The sequence below is a fragment of the Erythrolamprus reginae genome, chromosome 8 (assembly GCF_031021105.1).
Source record: "Erythrolamprus reginae isolate rEryReg1 chromosome 8, rEryReg1.hap1, whole genome shotgun sequence".
NCBI lineage: Eukaryota > Metazoa > Chordata > Lepidosauria > Squamata > Dipsadidae > Erythrolamprus > Erythrolamprus reginae.
Window position 1 is genome coordinate 10,122,208 of NC_091957.1, and position 16,633 is coordinate 10,138,840.

At 45.2% G+C, this 16,633-nt stretch overlaps 3 protein-coding genes across 3 annotated transcripts in view; all 3 read left to right on the plus strand.

Annotated features, from left to right (window-relative positions):
* ST6GALNAC4 (ST6 N-acetylgalactosaminide alpha-2,6-sialyltransferase 4) overlaps positions 1–16,633 on the plus strand; it is a 683,294-nt gene that overhangs the window by 649,930 nt on the left and 16,731 nt on the right. The window lies entirely within an intron of this gene.
* ST6GALNAC6 (ST6 N-acetylgalactosaminide alpha-2,6-sialyltransferase 6) overlaps positions 1–16,633 on the plus strand; it is a 490,277-nt gene that overhangs the window by 434,822 nt on the left and 38,822 nt on the right. The gene's annotated exons all lie outside the window — the stretch shown is intronic.
* PIP5KL1 (phosphatidylinositol-4-phosphate 5-kinase like 1) lies at positions 1,070–15,673 on the plus strand. Its single transcript, XM_070758741.1, has 10 exons — positions 1,070–1,806; positions 1,942–2,136; positions 3,480–3,530; positions 5,108–5,262; positions 6,355–6,479; positions 6,600–6,634; positions 7,637–7,692; positions 8,771–8,883; positions 12,653–12,815; positions 14,584–15,673. The coding sequence occupies exons 1-10, from the start codon at positions 1,783–1,785 to the stop codon at positions 15,095–15,097; spliced, it is 1,431 nt and encodes a 476-aa protein (XP_070614842.1). The 5' UTR covers positions 1,070–1,782; the 3' UTR covers positions 15,098–15,673.

Genomic DNA, 16,633 nt, shown 5'->3' on the forward strand with positions numbered 1-16,633 from the left:
CCAGGGGAAGAGCCTTATCTGTGGCGGCCCCGGCCCTCTGGAACCAACTCCCCCCAGAGATTAAAATTGCCCCCACTCTCCTTGCCTTTCGTAAGCTACTTAAAACCCACCTTTGCCGCCAGGCATGGGGGAATTGAGATACCCTTTCCCCCTAGGCCTTTACAATTTTATGCATGGTGTGTCTGTATGTCTGTTTGGTTTTTATTATAATGGGTTTTTAATTGTTTTTGGTATTGGATTATTATTATGTGCTGTCTTATTTTTGCTGTTAGCCGCCCCGAGTCTCCGGAGAGGGGCGGCATACAAATCCAATAAATAAACAAACAAATAAATAAATAAAAATAAGAAGGGTGGGAAAAGGAAAAGTACACATATCCAATTAGCATCTGTAGTACTGTATATATAACTTAGTGTACATCAGTTCATAGCATTAGACTAACCCTATTCGTATTACATTCAAGATTTGCAGTTGGAATGAGAAAAGACATATGTCCAGATAAAATCCATAACTTATGTTACTTAATGTTTGTCGATTCAAAGTAGTGGACTATAAATAGCCGTATTACATTCAAAGTTTTAAACTCTATAATTTTTTTATCTAGTAACATATAATGATTTGAAGGTGGGATTAGTAAAGTATTATAGTTATTAGTAGATATGTGAAGAGGTAAGTTTTGGGTGGGGAAAGGGACGGGTAGTGGACGGGGAAGGGTAGTACCTGCAGAATAGCAGGCGTTGGTGTTTAGCGACTTATTGTTTATGGTGTGTGGTGAATGTAGGAGATAAAGATAGATCGGAGTTGATTTGTTAGTATTATTACATAGTACTATTATAGGCTGTAGGGAAAGCAAGTAGGATGCTTGGCTGCATAGCTAGAGGTTTAACAAGCAGGAAGAGGGAGATTATGATCCCGCTATATAGAGTGCTGGTGAGACCACATTTGGAATACTGTGTTCAGTTCTGGAGACCTCACCTACAAAAAGATATTGACAAAATTGAACGGGTCCAAAGACAGGCTACAAGAATGGTGGAAGGTCTTAAGCATAAAACGTATCAGGAAAGACTTCATGAACTCAATCTGTATAGTCTGGAGGACAGAAGGAAAAGGGGGGACATGATTGGAACAATTACATATGTTAAAGGGTTAAATAAGATCCAGGAGGGAAGTGTTTTTAATAGGAAAGTGAACACAAGAATAAGGGGACACAATCTGAAGTTAGTTGGGGGAAAGATCAAAAGCAACATGAGAAAATATTATTTTACTGAAAGAGTAGTAGATCCTTGGAACAAACTTCCAGCAGACGTGGTAGATCAATCCACAGTAACTGAAGTTAAACATGCCTGGGATAAACATATATCCATCCTAAGATAAAATACAGAAAATAGTATAAGGGCTAGATGACCATGAGGTCTTTTTCTGCCGTCAGACTTCTATGTTTCTATGTTTATGCATGTATATCAGTAGGATTAAGCCCAGACAGTGTATTTATTTATTTTTGAGCAGTGTATTTCAGGTTTTAAACTCAACACTCTTTTTCAGTACTGTATCTTCTCAATCCATATTTGAATTTTCCATCCAGTATTTTTTTTATTTTTGCTTCCATGCAAGTCTGTTGAGTTAGGTGTGTAAAACCTCTCCTGGTCTTTGTGGATGGAATCCTGGCCGGATCATTGACTGACGGTTAAACCTCTGCTGAGCTTTCCTACTGGGTTCCATAGTTTCTAAGGAGACAAGAACCATCAAGGGGCTTCTGGCTGCTTTCACCTTGGCTCTCCAACATCATGGGTTCGTCAATGAAATCAAAGGTATCTCTAGGAATCTTAATTTTTCTCCAGCTTTCTTCCCCTTGCACTGTTCCTTCTCTAAAAGGCAAACGTGTGCCTCTTTCTTTCTCTCTGTGCCTCTCTGCTTCGCTGACCTTCCGACCTTCGGCCTTGCAGTCCAACAGCTTGTACCAAAGGCCTCACGGGACCTGGGCGGCCATCGAAAGGATGCTCGGACGAGTCCGCCAGCAATGGAAGCTGCTGGGCTTCTTTGAAATCAACGAGGAGCATGAATTTTACAAATTCACCTGTATGCTCAAAGAAGGGCTAAAGGCGTCCATCCAGAAAACCATTGATGAACCGGCCAAAATGGTAAGTTCCAGAAAGACTAAGGGCTTATTTTCCCCCCTCCAGATGAGAAATCTTGTCCTAGTGCAGTGATGGCGAACCTATGGCACGGGTGCCACAGGTGGCACGCAGAACCATATCTGCTGGCACACGAGCCTTGTGCTAGCTCAGATCCAACATGCATGTGTGTGCTGGACAGTTGATTTTTGGCTTCCAGAGAGCCTCTGGGAGGATGGGGAAGGATGTTTTTATCCTCCCTGGCTCCAGAGAGGGTTTTGGAGCCTGGGGAGGGTGAAACACGAGCCTACTGGGTCTACCAGAAGTTGGTAAACAGGTTGTTTCTGGCCTTCAGAGGGCCTCCAGGGGGTGGGGGAAGCTGTTTTCACCCTCCCCAGGCATTGAATTATGGGCATAGGCACTCACGCGTGTGTGATTTATTTATTTATTTATTATTTAGATTTGTATGCCGCCCCTCTCTGAAGACTCGGGGCGGCTTACAACAAGATAGAACAAATCATAAATAATCCAAATAACTTTAAAAATTTTAAAAGATTTAAAGAACCCCATATACTAACAGACACAAACACAAACATACCATGTATAAATTGAACATGCCCGGGGGAGGTGTTTCAATTCCCCCATGCCTGACGGCAGAGGTGGGTTTTAAGGAGTTTACGGAAGGCAGGGAGAGTAGGGGCAGTTCTAATCTCTGGGGGGAGTTGGTTCCAGAGAGTCGGTGCCGCCGCAGAGAAGGCTCTTCCCCTGGGGCCCGCCAACCGACATTGTTTAGTTGACGGGACCTGGAGAAGGCCCACTCTGTGGGACCTAATCGGTCGCTGGGATTCGTGCGGCAGAAGGCGGTCTCGGAGATATTCTGGTCCAGTGCCATGAAGGGCTTTAAAGGTCATAACCAACACTTTGAATTGTGACCGGAAATTGATCGGCAGCCAATGCAGACTGCGGAGTGATGGTGAAACATGGGCATACCTAGGGAAGCCCATGACTGCTCTCGCAGCTGCATTCTGCACGATCTGAAGTTTCCGAACACTTTTCAAAGGTAGCCCCAGGTAGAGAGCATTACAGTAGTCGAACCTCGAGGTGATGAGGGCATGAGTGACTGTGAGCAATGAGTCCCGGTCCAGATAGGGCCGCAACTGGTGCACCAGGCAAACCTGGGCAAACGCCCCCCTCGCCACACCCACGCTCTTTCGGCACCCAAGGGAAAAAAGGTTCGCCATCACCGTCCTAGAGACTTAAGAACAGTTGCAGCCTTTGGATATGACTGGTCTAGAGAGAAGAAGAACCAGGGCAGGGGGGACATCTTTGAGAGTTCTACCAACGCCCATCATTTCTTCTCTTTTCTCTAGGAGGGGTTAAAGTCATCTGATTTTACCATAGTGCTTAAGCAATTCCACGAGGTAAGAACAGCTGGATTTATATTCTTGGCCCATGAATCCTAGAAGCTGAACAAAGCACCCCCCCCCACAAGCAAAAGCGATGAGCAAGCTACCTTTGAGCAAACATCTGGATCTAGACTTGTTGTCAGAACTTGGCCACCTCCCTGCCGGTCTGCCAGGAACTCTAAGGAGAGGTCTGAAGGGAGGTGGAGAGCTTTTTTGGGAAAGTGACGTTGAACTGCCATCTGTCTGTCTGTCTGTCTGTCATCTGTGTTTGTCTGTCTGTCTGTCTATCTATCTGTCTGTCTATCTGTCATCTGTCTGTCTGTCTGTTTGTCTATCTATCTGTCTATCTGTCTGTCTATTTGTCTATCTGTCATCTGTCTGTCTGTCTATCTATTTTCTATCTATCTGTCTACGGAGAGGGGCAGCATACAAATCTAATAAATAAATCTATCTATCTATCTATCTATCTATCTATCTATCTATCAATTAATCATCTATCTATTTGTCGTCTGTCTATCTATCTATCTATCTATCTATCTCTATCTAAATATCTATCTATCTGTCTATCTATCTTATCTATCTATCTATCTATCTATCTATCTATCTATCTATCTATCTATCTATCTTATTGTTTCTATGGGAGAAGAATGCCAACAGATAGAGTGATTGTTTCCAAAAACATTTATTGATTGATTTATTTTGTCAAGTACAAATTAATAGTATACAAAGATATAACAATGTTTGTAAACATGATACTAGTAAGAGAGAAACATTAGGACAGGGGACAGAAGGCACGCTGGTGCACCTTATGCACGCCCCTTACTGACCTCTTAGCAATCCGGAGAGGTCAACCGTGGATAGTCTAAGGGTAACGTTTTGGGGGTTAGGTGAGGATGATACTACAGAGTCTGGTAGTGAGTTCCATGCATCAAATTCTCGGTTAATAAAGTCGTATTTCCTGCAGTCGACTTTAAAGCGGGTTACTTTAAGTTTGCATCTGTTGTATGCTCATGTGTTGCTACGGTTGAAGCTGAAGTAGTCGTTGACAGGGAGGACGTTGTAACAGATGATTTTATGGGCTGTGCTTAGGTCGTGTTTAAGGTGACGTAGTTCTAAGTTTTCTAAACCTAGGATTTTAAGTCTTGTTGCGTAGGGTATTCTGTTGCGAGTGGAGGAGTGGAGGGCTCTTCTCGTAAAATATCTCTGGACATTTGTAAAGTGTTTATGTCCAAAATGCGGTGTTGCTTACAAACAGATGAACTGTATTCAAGAATTGGTCTGGTGAAAGTTTTGTATGCTCTGGTTAGTAGCGTGAGATTACCGGAGCAGAAGTTACGTAGGATTAAGTTAACAACATTCAAATTGATTGGACAATTAATGAGACCAGCATTGAGGGTGGGAGGAAAGTTATCTGGGAAAATCCTTAGCTCTGGGGTCCCCCCACCTACTGTAATTCGCTTGGCTTCCTGTACTTTTATCAATCGGTTCTTCAACCCAGGGAAGCAAACAGAAGACCAAGTCTTCTCCATTGACCCTTTCCTACCTTTCTCTGTCTGCTTCTTGAGGTGATGCCCAGATCCTTTCTTCTGCAGGATTATGAGATGCGGACCTATGCACCTCCTGTTTTTGCTCGTTTCCGGCAGTATCTTGGCATGGGCGACCTGGATTTCCAAAAGTCCTTGACGTGTGAGAATTCCTACCTGCAGTTCATCAGTAACTCTAAAAGCAAAGCTGACTTCTTCCTCACGTAAGACATCGGAAGGGGGAGAGCCAAAGAGAGAGATTCTTTTAGAAGGTCTTGTACCAGGCAAGGCCAATAACCATACTAAACTGCATTAATTTTGTTATATCTATCAACTATTTATCCATCCATCTTTACCTATTCAACCAGTTTGTCTGTCTGTCTCTATCCACCCACCCACCCATCCATCCATCCTGTTGATCTATCATCTGTCTATCTATGATTTACCTATTTATTAATTATTTATCACCTATCAATCAATCAATCTATTTCTATTCATCCATCCACCTACAAGCTACCATCCATCCATCTATCCGTCCATCTATCCATCTGGCTTGTCTGTCTGCTATCTGTCTGTCTATCTGTCTATCTATGATCTATCTATGATCTATCTATTTTCTAGCTTTCAATCTATCTCATCCGTCCATCCGTCCGTCCATTCACCCACAGCTTGTCTGTCCATCCATCCATCATCATCCATCCGCTCATCTACTCTGTCTTCCATCCACCTATCTATCAGTCCATCTACTTAATGTCATTCAACTTATCACTGTCTGTCTGTCTCTTTCTGCCTGCCTTTCTATCTGTCTGTTTGTCTGTCTATCTATGTATCTGTGTCTGTCTGTCTGTCTGTCTGTCTAGCTATCTATTATCTACAGTATTTATCTGTCTGTCTATCAATCTATCAATCTATCCATCCATCCATCCATCCATCCATCCATCCATCCATCCATCCATCCATCCATCTATCTATCTATCTATCTATCTATCTATCTATCTATCTATCTATCATCTACAGTATCTATCGATATATCATCTATCGCCAATTCCCCAATGTATTATTGTCTATAAATACTAAAATAAGATGAAAAGAAAAGGTGTAGGGATACGTACTTATTTAATTCCCGAATTTTCCCTCCTCCTTTGCCCTCTGGTCAACCTACGGTATTGACTAACATCCTCTCAAAGAAGGTTTGTGTTGTTCTTTAGGAAGAACATCAAGAAAAGCCTTCGTCCTTCTGGAAAAATGGGGTGAACAGCCTTACACGCACACACACACATCCATCTTGCTGTAGCCGTTTCTTCTCCCCTTGGTAGGTTCGACAAGCGTTTCTTCCTGAAGACGCAACGGAAACGCGAGGTCCAGTTCCTACTCACTAACCTGTCCAAATACCTCGAACACATGGAGAGATATCCACACTCCATCCTTGTGAAATTCCTGGGTAAGGCTGGGCCATCTGCTGGCCAATTCAATGGGTATCAGAAAAGGAACAAAAAGGGGTTTCCGAGGCAGAACTACATCTTCCTCTTCCAAGTGTCTCCTCTCTTCCTCTGTCCCACAGGCGTTTACAGCATCATTGCTCCCCAAGAGAAGAAGGTAGGCAGCCAACATTTGCAGCTAGTACGGTCAAATTCCTCTTAATAGGAATTAGCCGTGACCAGCCCACTTCCAAAATCTCATCTCTCATTTCCATATCCTTGTTTTTTCCATTTGAGAGAGAGAAAGAGAAAGAGAGAGAGAAAGAGAGAGACAGAGAGAAAGAGAGGGGACAGAAAAAGAAGGAAGAGAGAGAGAATGAGAGAGGGACAGAAAGAGGGGACAAAAAGAGGAAGACAGAGAGAGTCAGAAAGAGAGAGAAAGAGACAAAGAGGGAAACAGAGGGAGAGAGGACAGAAAGAGAGGGAAGATAGAGAGAGAGAGAGACAGAAAGAAAGAGGGACAGAGAAAAAGAGAGAGTCAGAAAGACAGGACAGAAAGAGAGGGAAGACAGAGAGAGACAGAAAGAGACAAAGAGAGGGAAACACAGAGAAAGAGAGACAGGACAGAAAGACAGAGGGAGAGACAGAAAGAGGGACGGAGAGAAAGAGAGAGAAAGAGATGGGATAGAGAGATAGAAAGAGAGGGACATTTAGAGAGTAAGAGACAGAGAAAGAGAGAAAGAGAGAGAAAGAGGGGATGTGAAGAGAGGGGAGAGAGAGAGAGACAGAAAGAGGAATAGAGAAATAAAGAGACAGAGAGAGAGGAAGGGCAGAACAGAGGGAGAAAGTGAGGGGGAGAGGGAGAAAAGAAGAGAGAGACAGAGAGAGAGGAACAAAAAGAGGGAGGGAAAGGAGAGAAAGAAAGAGAGAGAGGAGGAGAGGGACAGATAGGAAGAAATATGCAGAGAGAGAAACAGATATCAACCCTCTCATTTCCATACTTTTATTTCTTCCAAGAGAGAGAAGGAGGGCAGGAGGGAGGGAGATTTTCATCATGAGGCTGGGTCTTCCTTTGGGGTCTCCCACTTCCCCGTTGTTTTTGATGGCTCTTGAGAGCCAACGTTGGCTTTTGACTTTTCAGTATCAACCTGCTCATCTGCTCACCCTTTCTCCCCTGTAGAGATACTTCATCATCATGCAGAGTGTCTTCTATCCACACGAGAAGATTACCGAACGGTGAGTTGTCCACATTGGCTCTGAGAGATGGAAGATGGATGAAGATGGGGATCCATGGGTCTGTCCTTGGAAACCTGTCCACTCTTCACTCAAGAAGACTTACCCATTCAGTTCAGCGCCATAAAACTATTGATTGATTGATTTTATTTATTAAATTTGTATGCCGCCCCTCTCTGTAGACTCAGGGCGGCTCACAACAATAGCAGCAAAACAATATGTAATACAAATCTAATAATTTAAACTAAAAACCCATAATTTAAAAACATGCACACAACACACCATACATAAACAATATAGGCCTGGGGAAGTTATTTCAGTTTCCCCATGCCTGACTGCAGAGGTGGGTTTTAAGGAGTTTACGAAAGGCAAGGAGGGTGGGGGCAGTTCTAATCTCAGGGGGGAGCTGGTTCCAGAGGGTCGGGGCCGCCACAGAGAAGGCTCTTCCCCTGGGACCCACCAAACGACATTGTTTAGTTGACAGGAGCCGGAGAAGGCCGACTCTGTGGGACCTAACTGGTCGCTGGGATTCATGCGGCAGAAGGCGGTCCCGGAGATATCCTGGTCCGATGCCATGAAGAGCTTTATAGGTCAAAACCAACACTTTGAATAGTGACTGGAAATTGATCGGCAACCAATGCAGACTGCGGAGTGTTGGTGTAACATGGGCATGCTTTGGGAAGCCCATGATTGCTCTCGCAGCTGCATTCTGATTGATTGCTTGCTTGCTTGATTGATTGATTTTGATTTGACTTGTAAACCGCCCCTCTCCATGGGCTCAAGGTGGCTCACAACACATCAGTGACCAAAACAGTGTATTATTATAATAATAATAATAATAATAATAATAATAATAATAATAATAATAATATATTAGACTTGTATGCCGCCCCTCTCCAAAGACTCGGAGCAGCTCGCAACAACAATAAACAATGCAGTACAAATCTAATAATTAAAAAATATAGCTAAAAGCCCACTCTCATTAAAACAATCCCAGAATTCCCCTGAATTCATAACCGCCGCTAAGAATTCTGGGACCCTAAACCAACTGAATCCACATGGATTGATGTTTTCTTTCCAGGTATGACATCAAAGGGTGCCAAGTTGGACGCAGCACAGAGCCCAGTATTGACAGCAGTGAAGTCATCGTAGTTTTTAAAGACTGCGACTTTGACGACAACGTGATCTCCCTTGGTAAGTTCCCGCATACCACGATACATGCGACCCGAAATTTTGGGATAGGTTCTAACTTACCGCAATTCTGGGTGGCTATTCCCTGTGCCGCGTGGCCGCGACTCGTGGACGCACAGGCGCAGTACCCCAAAAAACCCACAATGTTTTTTTTAAAGCCAAAAACAGGATGATGGCATATGCGCAGAAGAAAAAAAAAATTACACACACACACCCTCGTCTCTTCAGCGTTGAAAGACGGCGTTTAAGGGGTGACTTGATCGAAATGTATGCATGGGATAGAAAAGGTGGATAGAGAAAAATTCTTTTCTCTATCACACAATACTAGGATGAGAGGCACTCCCTAAAACTCCCAGGTAAGAAAGCGAGGACATAAAAAGGGAAATATTTCTTCACTCAGAGGGTCGTTGGTTTATGGAACTCCCTTCCAGAAGAGGTCGTGACAGCTGTCAGCCTGGATAGCTTCAAGGCAGGATTAGACAGATTCATGGATGCCAAGTGTATCCAATTATTGAAACGGATGTCCAAGTGCCACCTCTATGTTGGTTGAGGCAGGCAGGGTTCCTTTGGGTCCCATCTCATCAATTCAACTGTCATCTGGTATGGCGACATCAACGATCCACACTTTTTTCTTTTCCGCAGTCGTGAGGTCCGGTTTATTGTATTCCAAAACCTTGTCAGTTTGTATTTGAAAGTCTCAAAGTACAGTGATACCTCGTCTTACAAACGCCTCATCATACAAACTTTTTGAGATACAAACCCGGGGTTTAAGATTTTTTTGCCTCTTCTTACAAATTATTTTCACCTTACAAACCCACCGCTGCCGCTGGGATGCCCCGCCTCCGGACTTCTGTTGCCAGCGAAGTGCCCGTTTTTGCACTGCTGGGATTTCCCTGAGGCTCCCCTCCATGGGAAACCCCACCTTCGGACTTCCGTTTTTTTGTGGTGCTGCAGGGGAATCCCAGCAGGGGATCCCAGCAGCGCAAAAACAGGTGCTTCAGTGGCAACGGAAGTCCGGAGGTGGGGTTTCCCAGCGAGGGGAGCCTCAGTAAAATCGCAGCATCACAAAAACACAGAGGTCCAGAGGTGGGGTTTCGAGGACTTCAGTGTTTTTTGCAATGCTGCAATTTCACTGATGCTCCCTTCGCTGGGAAACCCCACCTCTGGACATCCATTGCCAGTGAAGCGCTCATTTTTGCAATGCTGGGATTCCCCTGCAGCATCGCAAAAACACAGAAGTCTGGAGGTGGGGTTTCCCATGGAGGGGAGCCTCAGGGGAATCCCAGCAGCGCAAAAACGGGCGCTTCGGCTGGCAAAAGGGGTGAATTTTGGGCTTGCACACATTAATCGCTTTTCCATTGATTCCTATGGGAAACATTGTTTCGTCTTACAAACTTTTCACCTTAAGAACCTCGTCCCGGAACCAATTAAATTTGTAAGACGAGGTATCACTGTATTTTGGCATGCTTGTTTTCAACTACTTCTTCAGGTTTATGATCCCACCAGTTCTTGACCACTGCTAGGTGGTAATTGTGGCACAGGTTCCAATGGAGCATCTGGGACACATAGTTGTCCCTCTGTTTGTAGTCCGTCTGTGCGATTTTCTTGCAGCCGATCAATTGTTCCATCAGCTTCCTTGCAAAATCTGCATTTTGGGGCCTCAGCTGATTTTTTCGATCCTGGCCTTAATTGCATTTGTTCTCATTGCTTGCTCCTGGGCTGCAAGAATCAAACCTTCTGTCTCCTTCTTCAGTGTTCCCTTAGTGAGCCATAACCAGGTCTTCTCCTTATCAACTTTTCCTTCAATCTTGTCGAGGAACTTCCCTTGCAAAGCTTTATGGCGCCAGCTGTCGGCTCTGGTTTGCATTGCAGTTTTCCTAAACTGGTTCTTTGTCTGCTGTGCTTTCAGCAGATTGAAGTTATTTACTTCAATCAATGCAGGTTGTTCACATTCTTTGACATATTTGATGTGTTATTGTTATTGTTAATACTACTACTACTACTACTAATACTACTAATACTACTACTACTCGGTGGCCTGTAGCACATTCAGAATTGGAAACCCTTTGTAGTTTCAAATAACTCTTTGGAGCATGGAACCTTGGCACTCAAATTCGCCAGAACTCAGAACATTTCCAATAAAAAGAGAACAATTTTAGGATATTCCTGGCAAGATCAGAGCAATCTTGATGGGTTTATTTCTGTTCTGTCGGGCTCTCTGGTAGAATCCTCCCAAAAATTCACAGGTACAAATTTCAGACACACACACACACGTTTGAAAATTCAAAACAATGTTCTTTATAATGAAAATTCCCTTAACCTAAGCCCTCTTTTGGTATAGCAAAGAGCACTCGTCTCCAAACAAACTGGTAATTTGTACAAGTCCCTTATCAGTTCTGTGATACTTAGCTTGCAGCTGTGAGGTAATTCACAGTCCTTCTTCTTTCAGGAAGTGAAACACACTTTGCTCTGGTTTAGTTTCAAAGCGGGGGGAAATCAGCACACAAAAGGTCAAAGTCAGTAAAGCAGGCACGAAACACGACTATCAGATAATCCTCCACAATGGCCAAACCCACAGGCTGCTATTTATAGCAGCCTCACTAATTACCACAGCCCCACCCAACCACAGGTGGCCTCATTTTCTTTGATAATAATCTCTCAGTTGTTGCTGCCTATGCATCGCTCTACGCATGCATGGCTGTGTCATTAACTCTTGTTTTGAATCCAAGGAGGAGCTAGATAATTGATCTCCTTCTGAGCTGTCTGCCACACTCTCCTCCTCCCTGTCACTCATGTCTTCTTGGTCAGAGGAGCCTTCATCAGCAGATTCCACCGGGGGCAAAACAGGTCTGCAGCATGTGGATGTCTCCCCCACATCCACAGTCCTTGGGGCAGGAGCTGGGCCAGAGCTAACCGCAACAATTTCTGGCTGAAAATGTTTTGCATACAGTTGTTGTTGTTGCTGATGTCTCTGCTTTTTAGTATACTGTCTAGATTTGAGATTGGCTTTCCTCCCCAGGAGAAAGCGCCTTTTTAATTTCTTGTACCCTTCCCTGTTTTAAAAAAAGGACCGAGAGTTCCAATGTTTGGAGGGGTACAAGCAGCAATAGGCTGCTGCCCCCATGTAAATTTATGCACTATTTATTGAAAATAGTTTTTTTATTCTCCTTCCTTCTCTAGTCCCTAAGTATGCTCCTTAATTATTTTTTAAATAGGAAACAATTAGTCTGTTTTCACCCATAAATGCTTGAATCATTTTAATCATTATCTAGGACTGAACTTTTATAGCAATTAAAGAAAATTGAGCTACTTGCCTAATCTGTTATCATATTGATCCTTGTGGGTTCAGTACGAAACCTTAAAATGTGACTGTGCTCCTCAACAAATAATGCTGACTGTCCTTTGTCCTTTTTTGTGGCTGTTGAAATAATGTGACTTAATCCACTGAAAAAGAGTCTAAGCACCTATTTGAAAACTTATCTTAGTTGGTAAGCCACTCCCACCCAGTCACATGATTGTCAACCCACTCCCATCTGGTCACATGACTGGTAAGCCACTCCTACCCGGTCACATGACCATCAAGCCACACCCACAAAATAAACCACTCCTACAGTGTGGCAATAAAAATGTTGGCAGCCCATCCCTAGGTACACCTGAGTTCTCGTGAGGTGGAAGAGCTGATTTGATTCTGAAAGCCCTGGGAGATATCCTTGCTTTCTGGGTCTTCTTACTCCAGGGGTATGAAGCCTCTCCCCTTCTCTCCTCCACCCAGGTGAAGATAAGCCCTGGTTTCTGCAGCAAGTGAAGTTGGACACCCAGTTCCTCAAAGCTTTGCATGTGATGGATTACAGTTTGCTGGTGGGCCTGCAGCCTCTCCGTGACGATGAACGGGTCCTGAACCGCACGCTGGGAAATATATTAGCCAGGACGAGATTGTGAGAGTTTTGCCAGGATGGGTGGGTGGGTGGAGGAGCCCCATGTGTAACACTCTGGATCTTGGCTTATACATCATAAACCAAAACCATTAGCCTCAAACATCATCTGAGGTTTGCAAGATCAGATGGCATGAACATAACTTCTATGGTTGGCTGGTTGTTTGGTTGTTTGGTTCTTTGTTTGGTTGGTTAGTTGGTTGGTTGGATGGATGGATGGATGGATGGGCAGATGGTTGGATAGATGAACTGATGGACGGACGGATGGATGGAGGGATGGACGGACAGATGGACCAATGGATGGATGGATGGACAGACAGACGGATGGACGGATGGATGGAAGGACAGATGGCTGGCTGGCTGACTGTATGGAAGGATGGGCGGACAAATGGATGGATGGATGGATGGATGGATGGATGGATGGATGGATGGATAGATGGATGGATGATGGATGGACGGACAGATGGATGGATGGATGGCTAGATGGACGGACAGTCAAATGGCTGGCTGGACTGATGGACAGACTGATGAATGGATGGTTGGCCGTCCCATGGGAAGCCATGGGAGTTTTGAATTGTAAAAGAGAGAGAGGGGAAGGGGGAGTTTGTAGCCTGGCATAGATGCACAGAGCAGACCTGCTTATCACCAGCTCAATGTTAGTGGCCAGTGCATTCCAGAAGCATGACACGCCAGCGAAGGTGAACTCACCTGATGCTTATGGACATTTTGGATTGGGTGGACTGCCAAAGGGGGGAGTTAGGGTTACTTTGCAATTTATTTCCATGCGTTCACTTCTGATTTGGGAAAAGTGCTCCTTGAAGTTCAAATATGGACTCTGGAGTCTTACTTTCCTAAATTCTGAGTGAAGCAGAACCTGACATTAAGCTCTACAATTCAAAATTCCCATGGGTTCCTCCAGCATGTCCCCCCCCCATATCCCGAATGCCTCCCCCACCCTCCATTTCCTGGTAGCAGCCAATGCATTGAAGATATGAAGAATAATGCAGGTTCTTAAATAGAAAAGTTTGTAAGAAGATTTTTCCCATAGGAATCAATGTAAAAGCAAATAATGTGTGTGATTGGGGAAACCACAGGGAGGGTGGAGACCCTGTTTCCTCCCAGGAGGAGATTTCTAGATAGGCCCCCTGGAGGCTTCTCCCTGCCTTTTCCGGCCCTGTTTCTTCCCATGAGATTCCTAGAGAGGCCCCACGGAGGCTTCCCCCTGCCTTTTCCAGCCCTGTTTCCTCCCAGGAGATTCCTAGAGAAGCCCCCCGGAGGCTTCTCCCCACCTTTTCCAGCCCTGTTTCTTCCCATGAGATTCCTAGAGAGGCCCCACGGAGGCTTCCCCCTGCCTTTTCCAGCCCTGTTTCCCCCCAGGAGATTCCTAGAGAGGCTCCATGGAGGCTTCCCCCTGCTTTTTCCAGCCCTGTTTCCTCCAGGAGATTCCTAAAGAGGCCCCACGGAGGCTTCCCCCTGCCTTTTCTGGCCCTGTTTCCTCCCAGGAGATTTCTAGAGAGGCCCCACGGAGGCTTCTCCCTGCCTATTCCGATTACAGTTTTGAACAATCGTGTTTGTAAGTGGAAAATGGTTCTTGAGAAGAGGCAAAAAAAATCTTGAACACCCGGTTCTTATCTAGAAAAGTTCGTAAGTAGAGGCGTTCTTAGGCAGAGGTACCACTGTAATAAGGTTATCAGACATTAGGGTTTGTCAGGATATTTAGCTCTAAAACGGACGTAGGTGAGCCTGACCTTCCTTTTTTTCCTGCCACCAGATCGCTCAGCTGTGAGTATCCTCGCCGCAACTTTGCCAGTATGACCAGTACATCTACCAGCAGCTGCTCCAGTTGTGAGCAGATCGTCCGGCTCTATCCAGATTATTTGCTTCCCTACTTGCGACGGGACCGGCCTCCAGATCAGTTGTTCCGAAGTGAAGGTTTCATGCATAACGTTGTGACGCCATACCTGATGGAGAACAGCTACGATGACTTAAGCGGCGGTGTAGGCGGCGCCCTCTATTCCTCTAGCCTCTCTGATTTCGCCATTGATTCCTTCACCACACATCATCGCCGGATGCTGCCCGCCTCCAAAAACCCTCTACACATGATCGACGGGTCGGACTACCGCTATTACGTAGGCATCATCGACCTCTTCACGGTCTACACTTTCCGCAAAAAAGTGGAACACTTGTGGAAGCGTATCCGTTACAGGGCTCAGCAATTCTCCACAGTTGCGCCTTCTTACTACGCCCAGAGATTGTGTCAATGGGTGGAAGATCACACTGTATGAAATGGAAAGGAGGCGGTGGGCCGGTTGCAACTGAAAGTAGGGCGGGAACCCTGCTCTCTTCTCATACGTTCTCCCGGTCCCTGCAGATCAGTATTTCAAGTTTCAACACAAGTTGCCGCTTGTGATTTTACTGGTGATTTCTTGGCTACCTCGGAGATGGAGCTGAGCGAAATTTCCCTAGAAATAAGCCACTTGGTGGTGGTTTTCCATGGAACGTGGAAGTTCTTGAGGACATCTAGGTGGTGGTTTTGAGAAGGCAAGGTGAGCACGTCAATCCCACGGATGCTGCAATCGGCGGCACTGAATCCTTCAAAGTCAGAGAGAACAGCACACAGGGCAAGGGGTGGGCGCACCGTCCGGTCTTCTCCGTCTCCTCCTGCCACCGTAACTTTCCAGATCTGTAGACGAAGAACAGTTGGTGCGTCCACCTCGGTGTTCAGACTGTAGGCCAACCCAACTGAGGTGGGTGCGGGGTTAATCAAGAGCTCCTTCCTCAAATGATTCAGGCCCCCATCCACGAGGGGCAAAGAAGGGAGGAGTTTTTGGATTGAGAAGAATAAAGGGCTTCCAGAGAAAGGACTCGGTTGATTGTTTAAAGAACCCAAGGATTACTTCAGCCCTCATTCATTCATTCATTCATTCATTCATTCATTCAATCATTCATTCATTCATTCATTCAATCATTCATTCATTCATTCATTCATTCATTCATTCATTCATTCAATCAATTTAATTTATATGCCACTCAATTCTGGGCAGCCTCCCCCCCAAAAAACAGCATCTAAAAAAGAACAGTTTAAAAGATTATTTAAAACCCATATTAAAATCGTGCGTATCTCTTGGGGCGCGATCTAGATGATACCTAGTTTGATCAACGGCCCCAGCCTTGCCGGAAAAGCCAGGTCTATACAGCTTTCCGGAAGGCTAGTAGGGTAGGGGCAGTACGGATCTCGGGGTAGCTGGTTCCAGAGAGCTGAAGCCACCACAGAGAAGGCCCTCCCCCGTGGCCCCACCAGCTGACACTGCTTAGTCGACTCAACCTGGAGGCCCTTATTGGTCGCTGGGAGCTATGCGGTAGAAGGCAGTCCCAGAGATAGTCTGGTCCTAAGCCATATCGGCAGGGCCGCCATCAGGAATTTTGGGACCCCATACAGCCTAAGTATGTGCCCCCCCACCATTTTAAAACTACTTTATTTTGCGACACACCAATTATGTATTAAACTGCCCCCCCCCATTTTTCAATTTGGCCGGGCCCCTGATGCCAGTAGCAGTAATACTGGCCTATCAGTGGCCCTGCATAGCAGGCTTTGATAATCAACACCTTGAATTGCATCCGGAGACTGATTGGGAGCCAGTACAGCTCACAGAGAGTTGGTGTGATGTGGGTGTACATAGTTGCACCCCAGTAATGGACAGCCAAAAGTTTTACTGCCACACTGTGGGTGTGGCTTATTTTGTGGGTGTGGCTTAATGGCCATGTGACTGTAGGAGTGGCTTGCCAGCCATGGGATCATGTGGGAGTGGCTTCAACGATCA

What these genes read in the sequence shown, in the direction of transcription:
- PIP5KL1 (XM_070758741.1), top strand. Translation starts at nt 1,783, where the DNA reads ATGGGTTCGTCAATGAAATCAAAG. An exon ending in GTTCGTCAATGAAATCAAAG is followed by an intron (nt 1,807 to 1,941) that starts GTATCTCTAGGA and finishes TCGGCCTTGCAG; the next exon opens with TCCAACAGCTTGTACCAAAG. An exon ending in CATCCTTGTGAAATTCCTGG is followed by an intron (nt 6,480 to 6,599) that starts GTAAGGCTGGGC and finishes TCTGTCCCACAG; the next exon opens with GCGTTTACAGCATCATTGCT.